Source organism: Rattus norvegicus, chromosome 14, assembly GCF_021556685.1.
Source record: "Rattus norvegicus strain SHRSP/BbbUtx chromosome 14, alternate assembly SHRSP_T2T, whole genome shotgun sequence".
Lineage (NCBI taxonomy): Eukaryota > Metazoa > Chordata > Mammalia > Rodentia > Muridae > Rattus > Rattus norvegicus.
In genome coordinates, this window is record NC_141547.1 from 40,689,268 (window position 1) to 40,707,060 (window position 17,793).

Genomic DNA, 17,793 nt, shown 5'->3' on the forward strand with positions numbered 1-17,793 from the left:
TTTCTGTCCTTGGTTACATCTTGTGTGGTCTGAAAGTACAAGCCAAGTCTGGGCAGAGGGAGGAGGAAGCCTAATGCTCTCTTACTTGGTAACCGGCAGGGAATGCTCGGAAGAAACAGCCAGCTCCTGGCAAGGACTAATGGTTACCGAGTATCTCTTCAAGTACTGAGATTTGGGTACAGTTACAAATCACTGACTACAAACTAGGTCAACTGTTTTTCTAAAACATCTCTGAAATGGCTCCGTTCCTTTCATTTCCTTGTTCTTATAAATACACAAGCTGTTGGCTTACTACCCATACCCAGAAGATACTAACTTCTGAGTGCTTTAGGACCAGAAGACAGCATGAGATTATAAGCCCTGTTTTCTCATTTATCAAAAATAAAACATAACCGGGAAGGGTTTATGCAGGGTGATGTGTGTAATCGGTAGAGGAACCAGAGCTGGCCCCACAGCCTGTGCACTGGTTTAGTGATTGGCATTGCTGAGAAAGGGGAGCACGTGTTCAATACAGAGAAGTAACTAACAGGCTGCCCCGCTGCCAGCCCACCTTTGTTGGTAGTAGAAGTTACAGCGGGAGGTGAATGGCTGCCTTCGGCATGCCAATTTTATATATCCGTGTATGCAAATGAAGTTACCTCTGGAGGTGAATGGCTGCCTTCGGCATGCCGCTTTTATGTATCTGTGCATGCAAATGCCAAGCCATGTTCTGGACTGGTGAGTAGCAGGTGGTTATGTATTTCCCTCTGCTGCTATTTTAGGCTCCTCAAAACTCTGTATACACCCTATTTGGTCACATTATAACTAAAAATGAAGAAGTCAGCCTGATAAATCTGCGATTTCATGTGTGCTTAGGCCATTCTAAGTAATTTTACCATTAATTGAAATTATGATTTTGTTCAGGAAACAAAGCTTCTAATGTTGGCTACAAATCAGATCAAGTAGGGTATTACTAAATTGATGCCTTCAGTATAGCTAGAAGTTAGAACTCCAAACTACTGAATCACTGTACCCCCTTATTTGAAAACTAGAAGGTGTGTTAGTCAGCCTTCTGCTGCTGGAATAAAGGATTTGAGACCATGAACTTCTAAGGAACAAAGGTACTTGGGGCTTCTGTTTCGTATTCTCCAGGCCAGGGTTGCTTAGGCCCACCACCTTGGGCCCACAGTAAAGCAGCACCTTATCTTAGAACAGAGTTCCTGGTCAAAGAAATGTTGTCAAGAATCCATACCTCATGACAGATACAAAGGGAAGAGAAGAGAACAAAAGAGAAGGGAGGAAGAAGCAGGAAGGAAAGGTGGTGAGGGAGGAGAAGTGGGGGCATGGAGGAAGGGGAAGAGGGGGCAGGGAGGAGGAGATAGAAAGTGAACGACAGAGGGAAAGGACAAGCCAGTTTTTTCTGTTTTCTTCCAAAATATGTCCTTAATCCACCTAGCTGTCTCCCTTTAGGCCTTAGGTCCTCCCTTCTAATATTGTCACGGAATGATAACCAAGCCTTTGACAGCAGGCCTTAAGGGGACACTTAAAATCTCAGCCAGCACGTTGTCCACTTTAGTGAGTCACACCAGAATCATTTGTTCTAGAAGACTGGTTTGAGTCTGGGTGGCTTTAAGAAGTTGCAAACCAGAACAACGTTAACGGAAGCCACCGTGTGCTTTAGGAAAGGAGGAGCGCTGCTTGCCCGTTTGCGCTGTAGAAACTGTTGTCTAATCAATTCCAATACATATAGGGAAGTCCTTTGCAGGCCACACCCATTGATGAGGAGGGGGAGGATTTGTGTGTCCCATTACAGTGAATGGCCGAACACTCATGTTTGTGTGGCCAGCACCAGTGTGTTATGAGGGTTAGGGTGAAGTGAGGACTTGTTGAAGACTTGTAGAGGGGAAATAAGAGCTGGTTATAAAATACTCCATTCTGTGCCTGTGTGAAAATCTCAAGAATAAAGTTGGTTTTCATTTTTGTCTTAAGAAACTAGTCATATCTGTAATTGTCATGCACCTAGCTGAGCATGTCGGACCTAGAAATGAGTGCTGAAAGATCCGGAAACTCCAATCTAAACTGAAGAAGTGTGCACCATAGTGCTTGTCGCGCGCCCAACGTCTTGCCCAGCAAAAACGACGCGCGGACACCAGGATCCTTCTGCAGCAAAGCGTTTATTGCATCTTGAAGAGGAGAGCCCCAGAATGGCGCTGCTTATATACACCCTAGTGCGGCTCGTCCATGCCTGATTGGTTGCTTACCCATGATCTCATTAGGCACGCCCCGGAGTGGGCAAAGACCTGGCACAAAGGCACTCTTGCACATGCACACAGTTAACTTCCTGAAAGGAAGTCGGCTGGCGCGGCGGAGGCCAGCACCATCTTGTAATGGTGAAAGCTATCCCAGCTTTCCACGTGGGGCGCAGTGGAAGCCAGCGCCATCTTGTGGTGGCGAATGTTATTGCGGCCCTCTACAAGTGCTATGTGTTTGTTACACTGCTGGGCAGAGGTGTAAGTGGTAGGTGCACAAGGTGCACACCTAAATCCTGTTGCAACCCAGACTCACTGTTCAGTGTGAGGTCGCATAATAGCTATATATTATATATGTATACGTGCATACACATATACAAGTATATATAAAATATATGTACTATGTATTTTATTTATATATTATGTTATAGATATACTATATATAAATGTATAATATATGTATATACATATCTACATATATATATGGAATATGATACTTGAGGCAGTTCGGCGTGATGTTGGTTTTGATAATGAGTTTTGTTCTATGAGTAAAGGGTTGGTCATTTAGACACTAGGAAGTACAGGATGCATGTCTGTCTGTCTCTATTTGACAGCCATATGATACACTTCTAGGAACCTAGAATTTGAGGAGACAAGCATTTAAGCATTCATTCATTTTCTCTCTCCCTCTCTTCCTCTCTCTCCCCCTCCTCTCTCTCTATCCCCCACCCCCAAACTTATGACAGGAGGAACACAATCTACTAGGAATATATTGTTCCTAGGCTTTAGTTGGAGTTCCTTCAAAAGATTAGCTGTCAGCTAATTTTGGAGAAGGCAGTTAGACAGGGCCGGGTGAGCTCAGAGTTACACCTTAGCAGCTGTGGGGGAGAGTAGGAAGCAAGAGACCTGGAGGATCATGACTCCATTGCCAGGGTCTTCAGCAGACCGAAGAGTTTGTTCCTGTGGCTGTATCTGTCCTCACGTGGGATTAAGTGAATTAGGTCGTGTGAGCCCCATGTTGTGGGTTCCTGTTTTATCAGTCACCAGTGGGTGAGTTGCTCTGGTTCTCAGGAGGCATGCGGTGACTCACCTGACTTTTCAGATCGGCCAACTTAGATCAGCTTGGTCATGAGGTCTCTGCTAGTCTGAAAACAGTACTGTAGGATCCATGGTTCACTGGCTTACTCAGCCTACACCATTAAAATACTCCCATTCCTTACCACCCGACTGGACTCCTGAGGATTACTGTGAACTCCGATGCTTTACAGGAAGCAGGGGACCCCTTGGGGTGTGCTGCTCAGTCAGCTTTTCTGCCATTGTGACATTAGTTCCCCTAGTTCCTGTGACATTGTCTTAACATCATACACTTATGAACAACTTTGGGTTAATACATCTTAAAAGTCTGCATCTACCTCTAAGAAAGAGATCTGTTCCCAACATGCTGCTGCTCTGGTTTTGCTCACCTGTGAGCTCATCAGACAACTGAGGGCTTGTGTGAATCAGGTGGAATATTCAGGAAACTTTCCGTGAAGCAAGCGGAGCAGAGAGGTTCACAGTTACACGGGGGAGGAGTTACCACTCTGAGACGCTGTGCCAGCCTCCCTCTCTATGAGACTCAGCCTCTGAATTCATCCATCCCCGTTTACTCACTCAAGCATAATAGACTTTTTAAAATATATACTTAGCAAATACCAAGCATTTAATAAGTACTTTGTGTATAAACTCTCTCATCTTATATCAATTATTCTAGGAGGTAATCACACAATATTTCCGTTTTGAAAATTTAGGAGGCTAACGAGAGTAACCACCTGATGTGTCTTATTGCTTGTTTTGAACTTTACCAGATACACATTCAATGAGATTTTGGCTTCAGAGTTCAATCCAGACCTTATTGGTACTAACCTAGAGAAGCTAAGTCCCAGAAACAGGAAATCAATGCTTTAGGGTGGATTTCTATTGACTGTATGAGTGTTGCATGACCTCTGTGCAATTTTTTAGCAGAAAAATTTCAAGGCATACTATAGAGTATGATAAAGATGGATTTTTTTCCTCCAAGCTGGTTTCACCATTAGCATGACTTCAAAACAAAGGCGACTTGAGAGGGCCTGGCTGAGAACTCATCCAAAAACAGTGACTTCACCAGCTTCCTCCTGCTTCCTGCACAGGTGGCAGAATTCTTAGTCTGAGGCGTCTGGATAGTAGATTAAAAACTGCTAATAAGTTTAATGGCTTAAATGAACACATGACTAAAATATCAAACAAGACCCCTGGATTACCAACCAACTCCTTAAAGCAAAGACAGAACAGTGTGTGGAAAGGAGCGTGGTATCCCAAGTCATCTTAGTTTGACTTCTCCAGAGCAGGGGTGAAAGGAGTTTCCATCTTGGATTGCCTGTACGACACTACACAGTAGGAACTGAGTCAGCACCACCCAGCTCTCTATGTGACCTTCATGGCTGACGCTGGAAATGTCCTCAGGGTACGGCTGCACAGACTGGTTATCTAGGTCCAGGAGATGAGGCAGGGAGTAAGAAGCCCAAGGTCACCCTCTGAGAAACAGCAAGTCCAAGCCAGATGACTTGAGACCCTACCTTAGAACAAAACAACACAGACATTTAAAAATCATTTGCCTGGTATACATTGGATCGCTATCAATGCACGAAGAGACTGTGTTCTCACCTCTAATGTAGTATAAGAATGAGGTCAAAATCATGATCCACTGTCCTCAAAGTGGTTCAAATAAGAGCTTTGGTTCTTTTCTTGATGAAATATGGATTAATAAGTTATTGATATATCCAGACCTACCAATATCTACAATGAACTGAGACTTCAATCCAATTGAAATAGTTACGAACGCTTGCTTTCCACATTAGCAAAGTTCTCGGTCTTTCCCTAAGACAGACACTATTGTGGTCTGACCCTCATCCTCACCCCTCATCCTCATCCCCAGCACAGCTATAGCCATTTTGTTCCATGGCCCCAGCTATTTCATATTGTTGCTGTAACATGCCTGCCAGTCACTGACACAGAGAAATAACTTGACTGAGAACAAGGTCGTACTGATCGCATAGCCTGTTCTGTTCTATAGTGTTCTGTACTATATGTCCTGAGGTTTGTTAATCTTAAGGAATTTCACAAAGCTTTATGTAGGACCCATCAGGTTAAAGGTCAATATGAACTGTTAATGGCTTGAGTCAGAGCTGACCACTGGGCAGAACTTCCTTCACCGACACAGGAGCTCACTATGGGCTTTGTGGCTGACACTGAAGAATGCTATTTATAAGCTAAAAAAAATATGATTATGATACTCACGCTCTGCTATCTTAATGTTCTAAAATTCTTTTGTTCACCACCCCCCTTACCTCACTCAGGACCGCTCAGCATAAAGGTCAGCTGATAATACTTTGTCTAGTAAGCCAAAATGCAGTACTGCTCCCTCCTTGCCTTTTAAACTTTGGTGTCTGATTTTTCCTATTAAAAGGCTGCCCCAAGAACAGGTACCACAATTAGGCAGCCTTTCTGTGGTCTCTACCTGCTCGTTGTTAGGGTATACATTCAGTAAGCCAGCCCATTCTGACTGAGTCAGTGTTTGTTTAGGGACCGACTCCTACCACAACCCACCCTTCATTAGAGTGTCCTGCAGATGTCTGAGGCCTATGCATTTCTAGAACAATAATGGGAGATCGGGTATATCATATAGGGTGCTGTCTCTGGCCTTTAGACAACTTGAGAGTTATAGCTTCACATCCGTGTGGATTCCACTTGTCATTGCCATGCTCCATGCAGTGCTCAGGGAGAGTTCCCAATAGTCCTGCTTCCTCAGGCTCTCACTGTCTACTCTTAGTGAAAAGGATCCCTCTCTTGGTATTAGATTTGGTCAGCGCATCTGGGAGCGCAGTCTCACCTCTGGCCAGGGTATGTCAGAGCTCTTAGTGTTCTCTGTGACCCAGCTTCACATACACTATCCTGCCCAGCTCTTTCTCTGACCCCTGGGAATTATACGCCTAGAACCATCCAGCCCTTTTAAAGCTCCTACTCTTAGGAATATGCCACCATTCTAGATGTAGCCTCTTTTAGAGAAGTTTCTTGTCTAATTTTCTTAGGACCTCTGCTCATCCATTAGGGTTGTTTTAATTACCCAGGTTCTTTTGTAAGAAAGATTAGATTCCAATCCTTTTGACCCAAGAGAATACCATAGGAATTCTTGAATACAAATTTGTCTGAAGGGGATGGACATTTGATATGGATCCTATTCCCGTACCATTTGAGACCCTAGCCCAAATCTCTCAGGAGGACTGATCCATCACTCCCTGGAAAAAATAGCCCAGGGCCAGGCTCTCAGAAGTACAGAACTGTAAAGGAAGTCTCGTCTAAAGGTAGTGCCAGGAATGTCTTCCTCGATCTATCTGTACCTTCTAATACTTTGAGGCAGGGTCTCCCACTTGATCTCAAAGTCTGACAATCCAGCCTGTCTAGCTTGTCAGCTGGCTCTTGGAATCTCCTGTCTCCACCTCCAGCGTGCTGGGATTCTAGGTGCGTGGCCATGGCCGCTCTGCCTTTGATTTCCCGAGATCTGAATTCAGGCCTTCACCTTTGCACAGCAAGCGCTTCACCAAATGATTCCTCTCCCAATCCCCGTGTGAAATTCGGAAAATATAAAAGTAGGGGATGAAGCTTGTGCTGTCTCTACAGTATGATGTAGTGGTAGACCACGAAGACGGCATTTCTAAAACTCAGAAATGCACATGATAGAGCTTACCTTGGAGCTGTGACCTTCAAGAGGAAGGGATGAAATGTAACTCTGGTCCTGGAAAGCTCCAAGGGGCTCCCTGCCAGGCAGAGACTTGGCTTCAGGCTGCTTTCTCAGCAATTTGGAAAGTCTTCTACGAGTAGGCCTCAGTGCTTAGTCAGCGTGCTGTCCAGTCCATCCCTACCAAGCGGCTTTCCTGCTCACTCTGGAGCACCCCAGTGAGTCTCCTATACCCACTGTCTCTATCTCGGTGTCCCACAGGCAAGCTTGTTGGGACCATTTGTCACGAGCTCTTGGTTAACATTAGTATCTTTATCAGTGGGTGGAGAATCTTCAAAATGGGGCCCGAGGAGGAGGCCACCACTTTGTCGTTTGGGGCGTGTCTATTGGGCAAACATTTGTTAAGTACCTGCTGTTTGCTGACTGGTGTAGAGATGAGTAACACACCATCTAGGGCTCCCGGCAGCTCCTATTCCGGTACAGGGAGGCTGACTCATAACCAGAGAGCCAGAAAACCTCCTGGTGAGTGTGCGATGGGGGAGGACTCGGCTGTGGACCCAGAGCCGCTTCCTCTGGCTGTAGCAGTGCAGGGCACTTCAGAAGGCCACGTGCCAGCAGGTTTTTAGGGAAGAGCTGGCACAGAAAAGAGGAAAAGGAAACTAATGGGCTTCTCAGATACAATGTTTCTGTTGTCCTCTCCCGCAGAGGAGGGTTTAACTTAATTAGATCCTCTTGCTTTGTTTGCTTGCTTAGTTTTGTTTGTAGTGCGGGGATCAGACGCAAGGTTTTGGCAACAGCCCCCATACCCGTTTTCCCTAGGAAATAAGAATGCACCATTTAAAGGGTTGCTTGTCCATTTGTTTCTGTTTGTTGGTGGTGGTGGGGGGGGGGGGGGGGGTGGTTTTAGGGGGGTTTGGTTTGGTTTGGTTTGGTGTTTGTCAGTCTTGCTACAAGGAGCCAAGTGGGAAGCTGCCCTATTCCAGTGACCATGGGGTGGCTTAACGGTTTTATGATGATCTTGAGAACGAAGTTAGAAATTGTGCTTCTAACTGGAGGAAGTAGAGGAATGTACCTAGTTGTATCTTTTCGGGGATTGCCTACTTAAACCTTAATATTTAAATTTTTTTTCTTATTTTCATCTAAAACGAGACAGAAATATTCAGCATGTTTAAGTTTTAAAGTGTATTTTAGATTACTCTTTTTGAGATTTACTTAAACTGTCACATAAACTATGTCCAAAATTTTTGACTTGTGGCTATCCTCTTTTGAAATGGAAGAGACCAAGTGGGGCATTTATATTAAGAAAGATGAATAAATACTATGGTTTCAGAAGGGAATCTTTTTAAAATAAATGTCAAATAGCACCCCTAACAAAAATGTTTTATGTATTTTACTCTTTGTTGCAAAAGAAATGCCACCAATAAGGGGAAGCCTGTGGCTTGTCAGAGTATCACATTGTAGAATAGATTTGAAACATGGGTCTGGTCTGGCTAAGGGTAATAGAGGGAAACACTAAGCTCATCCACTAAGAAGCCTGTCTCTTTCAGGTTATGAGAAGACAGATGATGTTTCAGAAAAGACCTCTCTGGCTGATCAAGAGGAAGTGAGAACCATATTCATCAACCAGCCTCAGCTGACAAAATTCTGCAACAACCACGTCAGGTAGGAAGGGCTGGGGAGGGTCTGGCGGCATGGGAGGGCTGGGCAGTAGAGCAAGATGGGTGGGAAGAAGACGCATGCCAGGCATGGTGGCACACACCTTTATTCCCAGCACTCTGGAGGCAGAGGCAGCTGGAACTCTGTGAATTCAAGGCCAGCCTGGTCTACATAGTGAGTTCCAGGATAGCCAGAACTATACAGTGAAACCCTATTTCAGAGAGGGAAGGAGGGAGAAAGAGAGGAAGGAACGAGGGAACTCTGCTTGCAAGGAACTCTCGGTTTAGTTAGTAGCATGTGCAGTTTCTCTGTTTCCTGCTGTTTCTCTTTTCTATCCATGAAAGAAACAGTGGTTATGGCGCGGCTGGTGGTGGATGCTTTAGCCTTCATAAAGCTCTGGGCTCAGTTACCAGCATCTCAAAATAGAAGAAAACAAAACGGTAAAATCAAAAATTAACACCCTGGGTGTAGAAGGGACAAGCACCCACACTCTGGTGGTTCAGAATAATCAAAGTCAATAATCAAACTGCCCCTGGGCAGTTATCATCTCTCTAAACCTGTTCATGGAATGACATGTTACTTTTGCATGCCAAGTGTTAACAGCTTAGAAACAATTTTTACAACTCTATGCCAAGAACTTTGTGGGGTTCAGTTTGTTTGTTTTAGCCAGAGTTGTAAAGTGTGGCTTTTGATAGCTGTGATACATAATGTATGATAGCGCATGCTTCAAGAATGTCTTCCTTACTACATCTCTTACAGTTTTCATTTCAACAATCAGGAAACGATCCCACGTAGGCACTAGGTTTTGAGTAGCCCTTAGCCACATGAACACCCCAATGCCTATCCTGGTATTTCCCTAGGGCGGATTTTCCAAATTTGAGATGTACTCATTGAAAACGAACATTTATGAAGTTGTACGTAGTCTAGTGGAATGGCTGTTGAAGAGTACGTCGCGTGCCTTTAATCTTCCCTCCATGTAGTAGCAAGAGGAAAGCCTAGATGTTTCCAGTACCAGTGCATTTCATGCCTTACTGATTCTGGACAGTGTAGAATCCTCACCAGGTTCCTAGCAAGGCCCCAGAGATAGTGCAACTTAGAACAGCAGCAAAAGCTGTGTGTTGGGTTGTCTAGAAGCCTTTTGCACCGTCTGGTCTTGTTTAAAGTCTGAAGTTTTTCTGTTGATGTGATGGTGCAGTATCTTATCTAACGGTGCCCCTCCTAGTACTGTTCTGCGTGATAACTGGCCAGAGAGGACCTACAATATTATGGAGAAAATCAAGCCTATGAGATCCAGCCTTCATTGTCTGTTTCACCAGTTCCCCTCTCCTTCTCTTTCATTTACATTAACGACCCCTCACTATGGTTTCCAAATTTGAAACTGTCCAAAAATGTCGTCTGATTACGCCTGAGGTGGGACCAGAACTTTGCAAACATGGGTGCTAATTGTGGGAGGGACTAAGCTTTATGCTCCTTATTTTTTGCTTTCTAGTACTGCAAAATACAACGTCATCACCTTCCTTCCGAGATTCCTCTATTCTCAGTTCAGAAGAGCGGCTAATTCCTTCTTTCTCTTTATTGCCCTGCTCCAGGTAAAGTCCCATCCACCTCCAACCTCTGTTAGAAGCCAAGTGTGCAGGAAGTGGGAGAGCTTGTTAGAACCCCCACCAGTCCCCTGAGGCATATAGAAAGGCAGAGATTAACCGGCCTTCCTGCATATTCAGTGCTGCTGCATGCACACAGGGCCAGGTCTGCTGCACTCCCCCAAGTCTTTGGGTTCAGGCTTATCCAAATATTTGATGTGGCCTATAAATTCTATGGCAAGAAGTGCACACTTTAGGAGTTGAGGAGAAGAGAGACCTAAATTATCCAGCTAGCTTTTCTTCTGTGAAAAGTATCAATACTAATGAGCTCACTATAAAAATTATCACCCACAACAACTTAAGTTAGTTGTTATAGTTGAATAAAGGGAAAAAACGCTTTAAAAATAGCAAATGTTTACTGTTAGTAAAAGAAGTTGAAAGATACAGCAAAGCATAAAGAAAAGTTGAGTCATGCCAGCCCCAGAGGTAGCTACCCTTAAATTGGACTGTGTACATCCCGTCGTCTTTCTGGCTCCAAGCGTTATTTTCTGATCTAGATAGCATAAAGAGATAATGAAATAAACATTATCTCAGAATAGACTTACTCATATTAGACTGTTTGGACATTTCTATAGATATTTATTGTCTTTCTAAGGCACTTGGATGGTGGTATCGTTTATTACATGCTACTCTGTCTTTTTGTAATCCTACACGGTGTTAGCTCTCTGTGCTGTATGTTTACGGTGAAGCAGCTTAGCTGCTCTTCAGATACCTCACCTAGCACTAGTCAGATCCGAGAGGAATGTCTTAGAAGCGCTGTGACATCATCCTTTTAGGACGTTTTTATAGACGTTCTGGTTCTCATGAGAGTTATCTTGCCTTTTTTCCCATTCAGCAAATTCCTGATGTGTCGCCAACAGGTCGTTACACAACACTGGTTCCTCTCTTGTTTATTTTAGCTGTGGCAGCTATCAAAGAGATAATAGAAGATATTGTAAGTATTTAACTTTTCATAAATGAATTGGCTCAAATATATATTAAAATATTATTTTCTTAAGGTATTTTGTTTATAGTATAGACCTTTTTTAAATGCCTATTCAACTTAAAAAATGAATAGAATTGCATTTCTTCTTCTGAAGTCAATTTCTAACAGATTAATATTGAGAGATTCTTAGTACAATGCTCTCTAAGGTTTATCATTTATTAACGAAAGAAATTAACTTAAATATATAAATTGGCATGAAGAGAAAATTATATTTGATCATTGTTTCTAATCAATTGAAATAACCTCCAAATTAAATATAAACGAGGTTTTATTTGTACTTTTTATTTTTAAAGTTAAATATTATGGTTTTTACCTTATTAGATGCCTTGATTTCTTCTCATTCTATTTTAGTGTTCTGAGTTTCCTCTCCATTTATCTTGTCTTATTGAAAGAAAGAGTAAGTTTGCTATTTTTAACACTCCATGATAGGAAGAAGTCAATGTCACCTTTGTAAAACGAGCTCCCCCAAATAACTTTAGACTTTTTCTATTATATTTCAACTGTCATATTTGAGGAAGCCAACACTGTGTTTTATGATGTGGAGTTTTGATGTTTCTTATTGTTTAATGGTATGTCTTTGCATGTCTAAAACGACCTCCTATTGGTCTTTAGAAGAGTCAAGTTGGGGAGACCGAGGAAGTCTTTATCAATGCACAGCCCCAAGTGTCACAAATAACAATATTACTTCTACAATGTTACTTTATCAATATTATTTAAAAGAGAAAATATATTGAATTGGAGTGTGTGCTAGGATTGGAGTCCTGGGATGCCATATCTGTGGCCGCCAGGCTCTGAGTAGCAGTGGTTGTTAAAGCTATTTGACTCCGTCCGTGTGTCTGAGGCACTGTGGTCCTCTTGATTGGTGGCATCCTTCTTGGACCCACACTGGAGATCGGAAGACTTCCCTTTCCTTAGCTTGTTCCCCCTCACTTCCAGTCTTTAAGCTCTGGCTGGATTTGACAGCCCCCGGGGACTGGTCCTCACTATGGTTTTTGTCTCTTTCTTTGCCTTGTGGACTCTTTTCTTTCTTTAACCTGGTTTTTCTGTAATTCATTAGTCATTGTGCCATTGGGTTTGAGCTTGCTTCTTTGTTTTTTATTTAATCCACCCAAAATAACTTCAGGAGTTCTCCATTTAAAGCATGGAAGCTGGACCTGGGGACATGGCAGCTCAGTGCTTGATGATGTGTACTGCTCCAGGACAGGACCTGAGTTTGGTTCCAAGCTCACAGTTACCTGTAACACATTTCAGGGGATGAGATATCCTCTTTTGGCCTTTGTGAGCACCCATACTCAGGCACACATCCTCATGTACAGATACACAGTCGTGTACATAATTTAAAATATTAATGTCCTTTGAAAAGACACATATAGATGCTCTACTAAAAGAATGTTTTAAAATTCTTTAAGATTTTAAAAGGAAAAGGGCAAGGAAGCTAGGGCTTTAAGAGGTCATAAGCATTGTCCCCAAAAGTGGTGGGATCAAAAGTCCATCCCAGGTTGTATCTCAGTCCAGAGTCACCAGCAGTAATGTAAGTAACATTTACTGTGCTTGTTTGGTTCCATGTACTTGTTCCCCATCTATATATTTATTAGAATGTACGTTAGACACAAAGTCACTATTGATCTTCTTCTGAGTTTCCAAATGAGAAAGAATAGTCAGGCCAAAGTTGCTTGCCAGAGGTCAACCACTGAGAGCCAGTGTTGGAGTTCAGCTATGGCAATAGATGAAGCCTTGCTTGTTAGCAGTCTTCTATTCTGCTCTTCAATTTTATCTATCTATCTATCTATCTATCTATCTATCTATCTATCTATTTCACTGTCTTTCAAAATATGCACTAAGTAAAATTGTATTCAAGAAGTATTTTTAATAGAGCATAATACAATAATTCGATATCATTAGAAGGAAGCTAATCAGACAGCTCTTCGAACATATCGTCTTCATATTGTGAGGCAGTAATGATTTCACTTGTTGGAGGTTTTAGTGAAACTACTGTTAAAGATACTGACTATAGGGATTGTTTAACATGGAGTACATATTCAACTATTCCAGAGGAGAGAACAAAAGAAGTAATAGTTTAAGTAGGTGGACAAAGAACTATTTATATGATGACTTAAAATGAGTCATATATTCACACATTCACTCAACAGAAACACAAAGACACTGTACAGGTGCCTGTCATCACTTAGGATATAGATTAGGGTACAAGGGCACTGCATAGATGCCTGTCATCATTTAGGATATAGATTAGGGTGTGTTTAAACTTTGTTGCACTGTTAATCATATTCAATATGTCAGTGGCCCAATATATGTCTGCTTTCTGTTTTCTGAAAGACACTGTGGTTGCTAGAGACAGGCAGTGTAGTCACTCGGGGAGGCAAAATGAATTAAATCTCTGCTGGATAGAACGGTAGGGCTCATTGTAGCAGAGAAGGGCAGAGGGAATAGAGATGGCGCTTCTCAAGTGCTGGGGCCTCGATGGTAACAACATCTGTTTGCAGGTGTTACAACTAATAACACCTTTTGCATTTATGCTGTCTTTGCATCCACAAAAGTATGGAACTAGATGTTTGTGAAGACTAATTATGTCTTCCACCTATACCTCAGAAATAAAACACAGCGTATACTCTAAAAAACTGTATATCCTATGTTATCATTGTACATTTTTAGAATAAAATCTAAGATTTGTCTGCATGTGAGATAGTAAAGACTCAGCCACTCCAGATCCTTTGCCTATATTTACATAATGTGTTGTTTTATTTTTGTGTCAATAAAAACATATATACAATATAAACTAATATTTGCATATATATAAACAAAAGTAAACATGTACATACTTGTAATACTCTGAATTGATAGAAATCTCTTCTCAAAACCTCTGTCATAATGAATGCCAATCCTTGTGTCAAGAATTGGAATTAAGAGTTGTCTGTTAGATTAGTATTTAAAATCATAAAAAAAATTCTGGTTTTTTTTTTGCCAGAAAATTGTTAAACATTTGTAGATTTCACTCATTGCAAAATGATTAGTTATTCAAAGTCTGTGAGGTGCAGGTACCAAATAGCAGGCTATGCTACCGAGTAGAGAAGTCTGGCTGGAGATGAGCATCCAGTAGAAGAACTAGACAATGAAGCAGTCACCAGGCTTGCTTTAGCATTCAGTGAAGCATGAGATATCCTTAGGGCTATGCCCCATTGACAGCAGGCAAGGAGAAGGTGTCACATGTCCTGGTAACTCAATGGTCCTCACTAAAGGACAAAATATCAATTTTAGAAAAAAAAAAACAGATTTTTAGCTAACAAGATATACTAGTCCAATAGCTGGCAAAAAAGATGAAGACATATTACAACAAGTGGTGAAAAGTCTAAAAAATGTTTTAAATATTTCGAATATTTCAAAATCAAGTTGTCAGATTCGTCACTACCTAACACTGCATCTCCTGCCTATTTGACTGATTTTCTGTCTCTAACCACTGGTCTACTCCATGTGGATTCATGGCTCCATGTCTGGGCTAAGGTAACAGACTGCAGCGTGGACTCACTTCAAGGCCCTTTTGAAACAGAGAAGGGGACAGTACCAGAGAAAGCGGGGAGGGGGAAGATGGGTGAGGGACTATAGGCAGCCCCAGTGATGGGCTTGGTGTGAAAAAGTTGAGCTAACTTAGAGGAGAAGTGAGAGAGAGCAGAGACGAAGCCTTGATTAATCTCACCTCTGAAGAGCAGGCCAAAGGCACATGGAAAACAAGGCGTTTGTCTGTTGTGTAGCTCGGGGGCTGATACTCTGAGGAACCCGATCCACACTGTTGGTGTGGGTAACTCTTACTCCATTCACCCTAGATGCCGCTGTGGCTCAGAGGTGTGCTGACTTCACACGTTTCTCTTGAGAACTTCTTTTCACTATGCTTCTTGAGTCCCTTATTTTTCTCAAGTGGAAAACTTAGGCATTACGCGTATTTGTTCTCAATTCTCACAGCTAAGTGCAGGCTTGAGCTTTCTAAGAGAGGATCTTTGAAAACAAGGGGTTAGTTACACTCAAAACGTTCCTGCCATGTCGCCTGTGTTTAGGGTAGTCTTCCCCGTGCTGTCAGATTAGACAGAAGCCACAGGATGAATGCCCGAGGAGATAGTAGCCCCTAGGGCAGCCCCTCACCGTGAGCATCTTGCCTTTCTTCTGGCCTTCCGATTATTTGTTTGTGCTGTCGGTGTTTGTTTTGTTTTAACACTTCTAAAATCTTGGTTTAGGTAGCTCTTGGAACTCACCTCTCACTCTTTACTTTTGTGGGTGCTTTGGGAACCAGGAGGATTAGACTCTATCCCTCAGCGGAGGCTCCCGGCTGAACTAGGTGGTAGGTAGTGTGAACACTGAGGAGAGAGACTACTGAAAGTGGCAGGTGAACTTGTTTCTAGTTGTCAGCAGACACCAGCGCACCTTTCTTATGGAGGATGTACTGAGCGTAGTCAGATAATGAGTTTCACAAAACACTGAAAACACTTTAATCCCATTACTAAGTGGTAGTCACAATGCGTGGTTCTCTTGGGTAATCTAAGTGGGTTATTTAGACAGTAGACTAAGTCTGACTTTTGTTTCATTTTTTTTCTAGTATGATTTAAATGTTTTTCTACCTATTTGCTATCTAAGAACTTTCTGAGGGGCACCACCAGGGAGGAGTACCTTGGGAGGAAGCTGGGGACGGTCCAACAACACCCCCATCTCCAGTGTAGAAAGACAGAAACTCTGAGGCCTAAGTTAAAAGATCTTTGTTTACTCTGAGTGCCTTCTCCTTGGTGGGTCTCATTCACTTTTTCACTGAGTTTTTGTTTTGTTCTCAACTTTAGAAACGGCACAAAGCCGATAATGCCGTGAACAAGAAACAGACACAAGGTAAGACCCGTTTGTCTTTTTTCTTCTGTTAACCAAGTTTGCTCCATGTCCTATCTCCAGACTCTTCGCTTACATATGATTCAGTTGGGAATACTCTGTGGTGTTGGAATACTTTCTGCCCAGCTCAGCTTCCTCAAGAGTTGAATTCACGTGACAGTGATATTTTTGAAAAAGCCACATTTTTAATATATTTACATGTTCCCCAGCTATGCACTTCTGAATAGACTGTTAATAAGGTCTACAGTTATACACTGTGTTTAAACTATAAAAATGGCTTTATTTTATTTATGAAGAGTTTGGGCTGTAGAAATGATAGAAAATCCTCCGAAGTTTTGTTACTTGTTCGAAGGAGGCAGATGGAATTCAACATTGAAATAATGCACAGTAAAATCCAGGCCAGCTTCTGAATGGGCTTGGTGTTAACAGCCTATTTTGGAATAGACCAACCAAAATGACCTTCAACGCAGGCAAAGACCATGGCTCTCGTGTTTTTAAAAAGTATCTAGAACTTGAAAGCAGACATCTTATGCCAACTCTGAGCTTGCTTCCCACTGAGAAACTCCTTTCCTTCTGCAGTTCTCTGGTGAGAAGGAAACCAGGTACCTTTCAGCACCACCTAGTCAGTCAGCACAGTTATCTACTGTTGTTCCTGTGGGAGAGGCTCTATGGCAGGAGTTCTCAACCTGTGAGCCAAGGCCCCTGTGAGGTCATATACCAGATACCCTGCAAATCAGATGTTGATTCGTGATGATTCATTTCGGTAGCAAAATTAAAGTTATGAAATAGTAATGAAATAATTTTATGTTGGGGATCACCACAACGTGAGGAACTGTATTAGAGTCACAGCATGAGGAAGGTTGAGAACCACTGCTCTGTTAGAATGTACTCCCACTTTCTCACCACTTCCTACCAAAGACCTCACTGCTAGGTAGTGTCTTATACATTTGAGGAGGGTGTCTTTATTAGCCTAAATATTTAGGGTCTCTATTGAAAGATTATTTGAGGATATAAGAGAAGATCAAATGAGAATTTTAACTTTGATGAGCTTTAAGGTATATACACATGAGAAAAAATGTGTAAGAACAGTATTAGAGACTTGGGAAGATGATGAAGACTGGGTTGCGCCATTTCAATGTCTCATTGGATTTTCATGGCAAATGGTGTTTCCCATGTCCAAGGCTATAAAACCCCAAAAGGGAGAAAATCCTGGATTATCACGAGGTAGGTCTTAAATTTTGGAAGGACTGTGGATAAATAGAGAGAGATGGGGATGACATTTTGCTTGTGGGTTGAGTGGGAAGGGGGAAGAGAAGATAGCCAGGGGGGAAAAAACACCTCCTGATTTCTGGATAGCGCTATTATTAGAGCATCGAGTGCCCAAGAGATTCCTATCAGGGAGAAACAGACACATGATTTGCAAGATGGGCTCGGGTCAAGTTTTATGAGACCTTAAAAGCTAGACAAAGGAGAGTCTGGCATCCCCTTGTCTATTCTCAGTAGCTATGACTAAGGAGCCAAAAAAGAAGCAGGAGGAACATGTGGGATCAGGATGGAGGACAGAAAGGCTCATGGGAGAGGGACACAAAGCTGCTCCAGGAGTTTAGACGCAATCCTAAGGGCAAAAGGGGGCGCTGTCTAGATGTTTGGGTGCTG

The 17,793-nt window shown here is 42.4% G+C and overlaps 1 protein-coding gene across 12 annotated transcripts in view; it reads left to right on the forward strand.

Moving 5' to 3' along the window:
* The window catches only part of Atp8a1 (ATPase phospholipid transporting 8A1), a 242,556-nt gene that overhangs the window by 26,493 nt on the left and 198,270 nt on the right, over positions 1-17,793 (forward strand). For all 12 annotated transcript variants that reach the window (XM_087582508.1, NM_001426995.2, XM_087582503.1 and 9 more), the window contains 4 exon segments: positions 8,526-8,640; positions 10,124-10,223; positions 11,110-11,208; positions 16,095-16,140. Coding sequence is in view for 7 of the 12 variants with exons in the window: in NM_001426995.2 (NP_001413924.1) it covers positions 8,526-8,640; positions 10,124-10,223; positions 11,110-11,208; positions 16,095-16,140 (360 nt within the window). In the remaining 5 variants the exon portion in view is untranslated.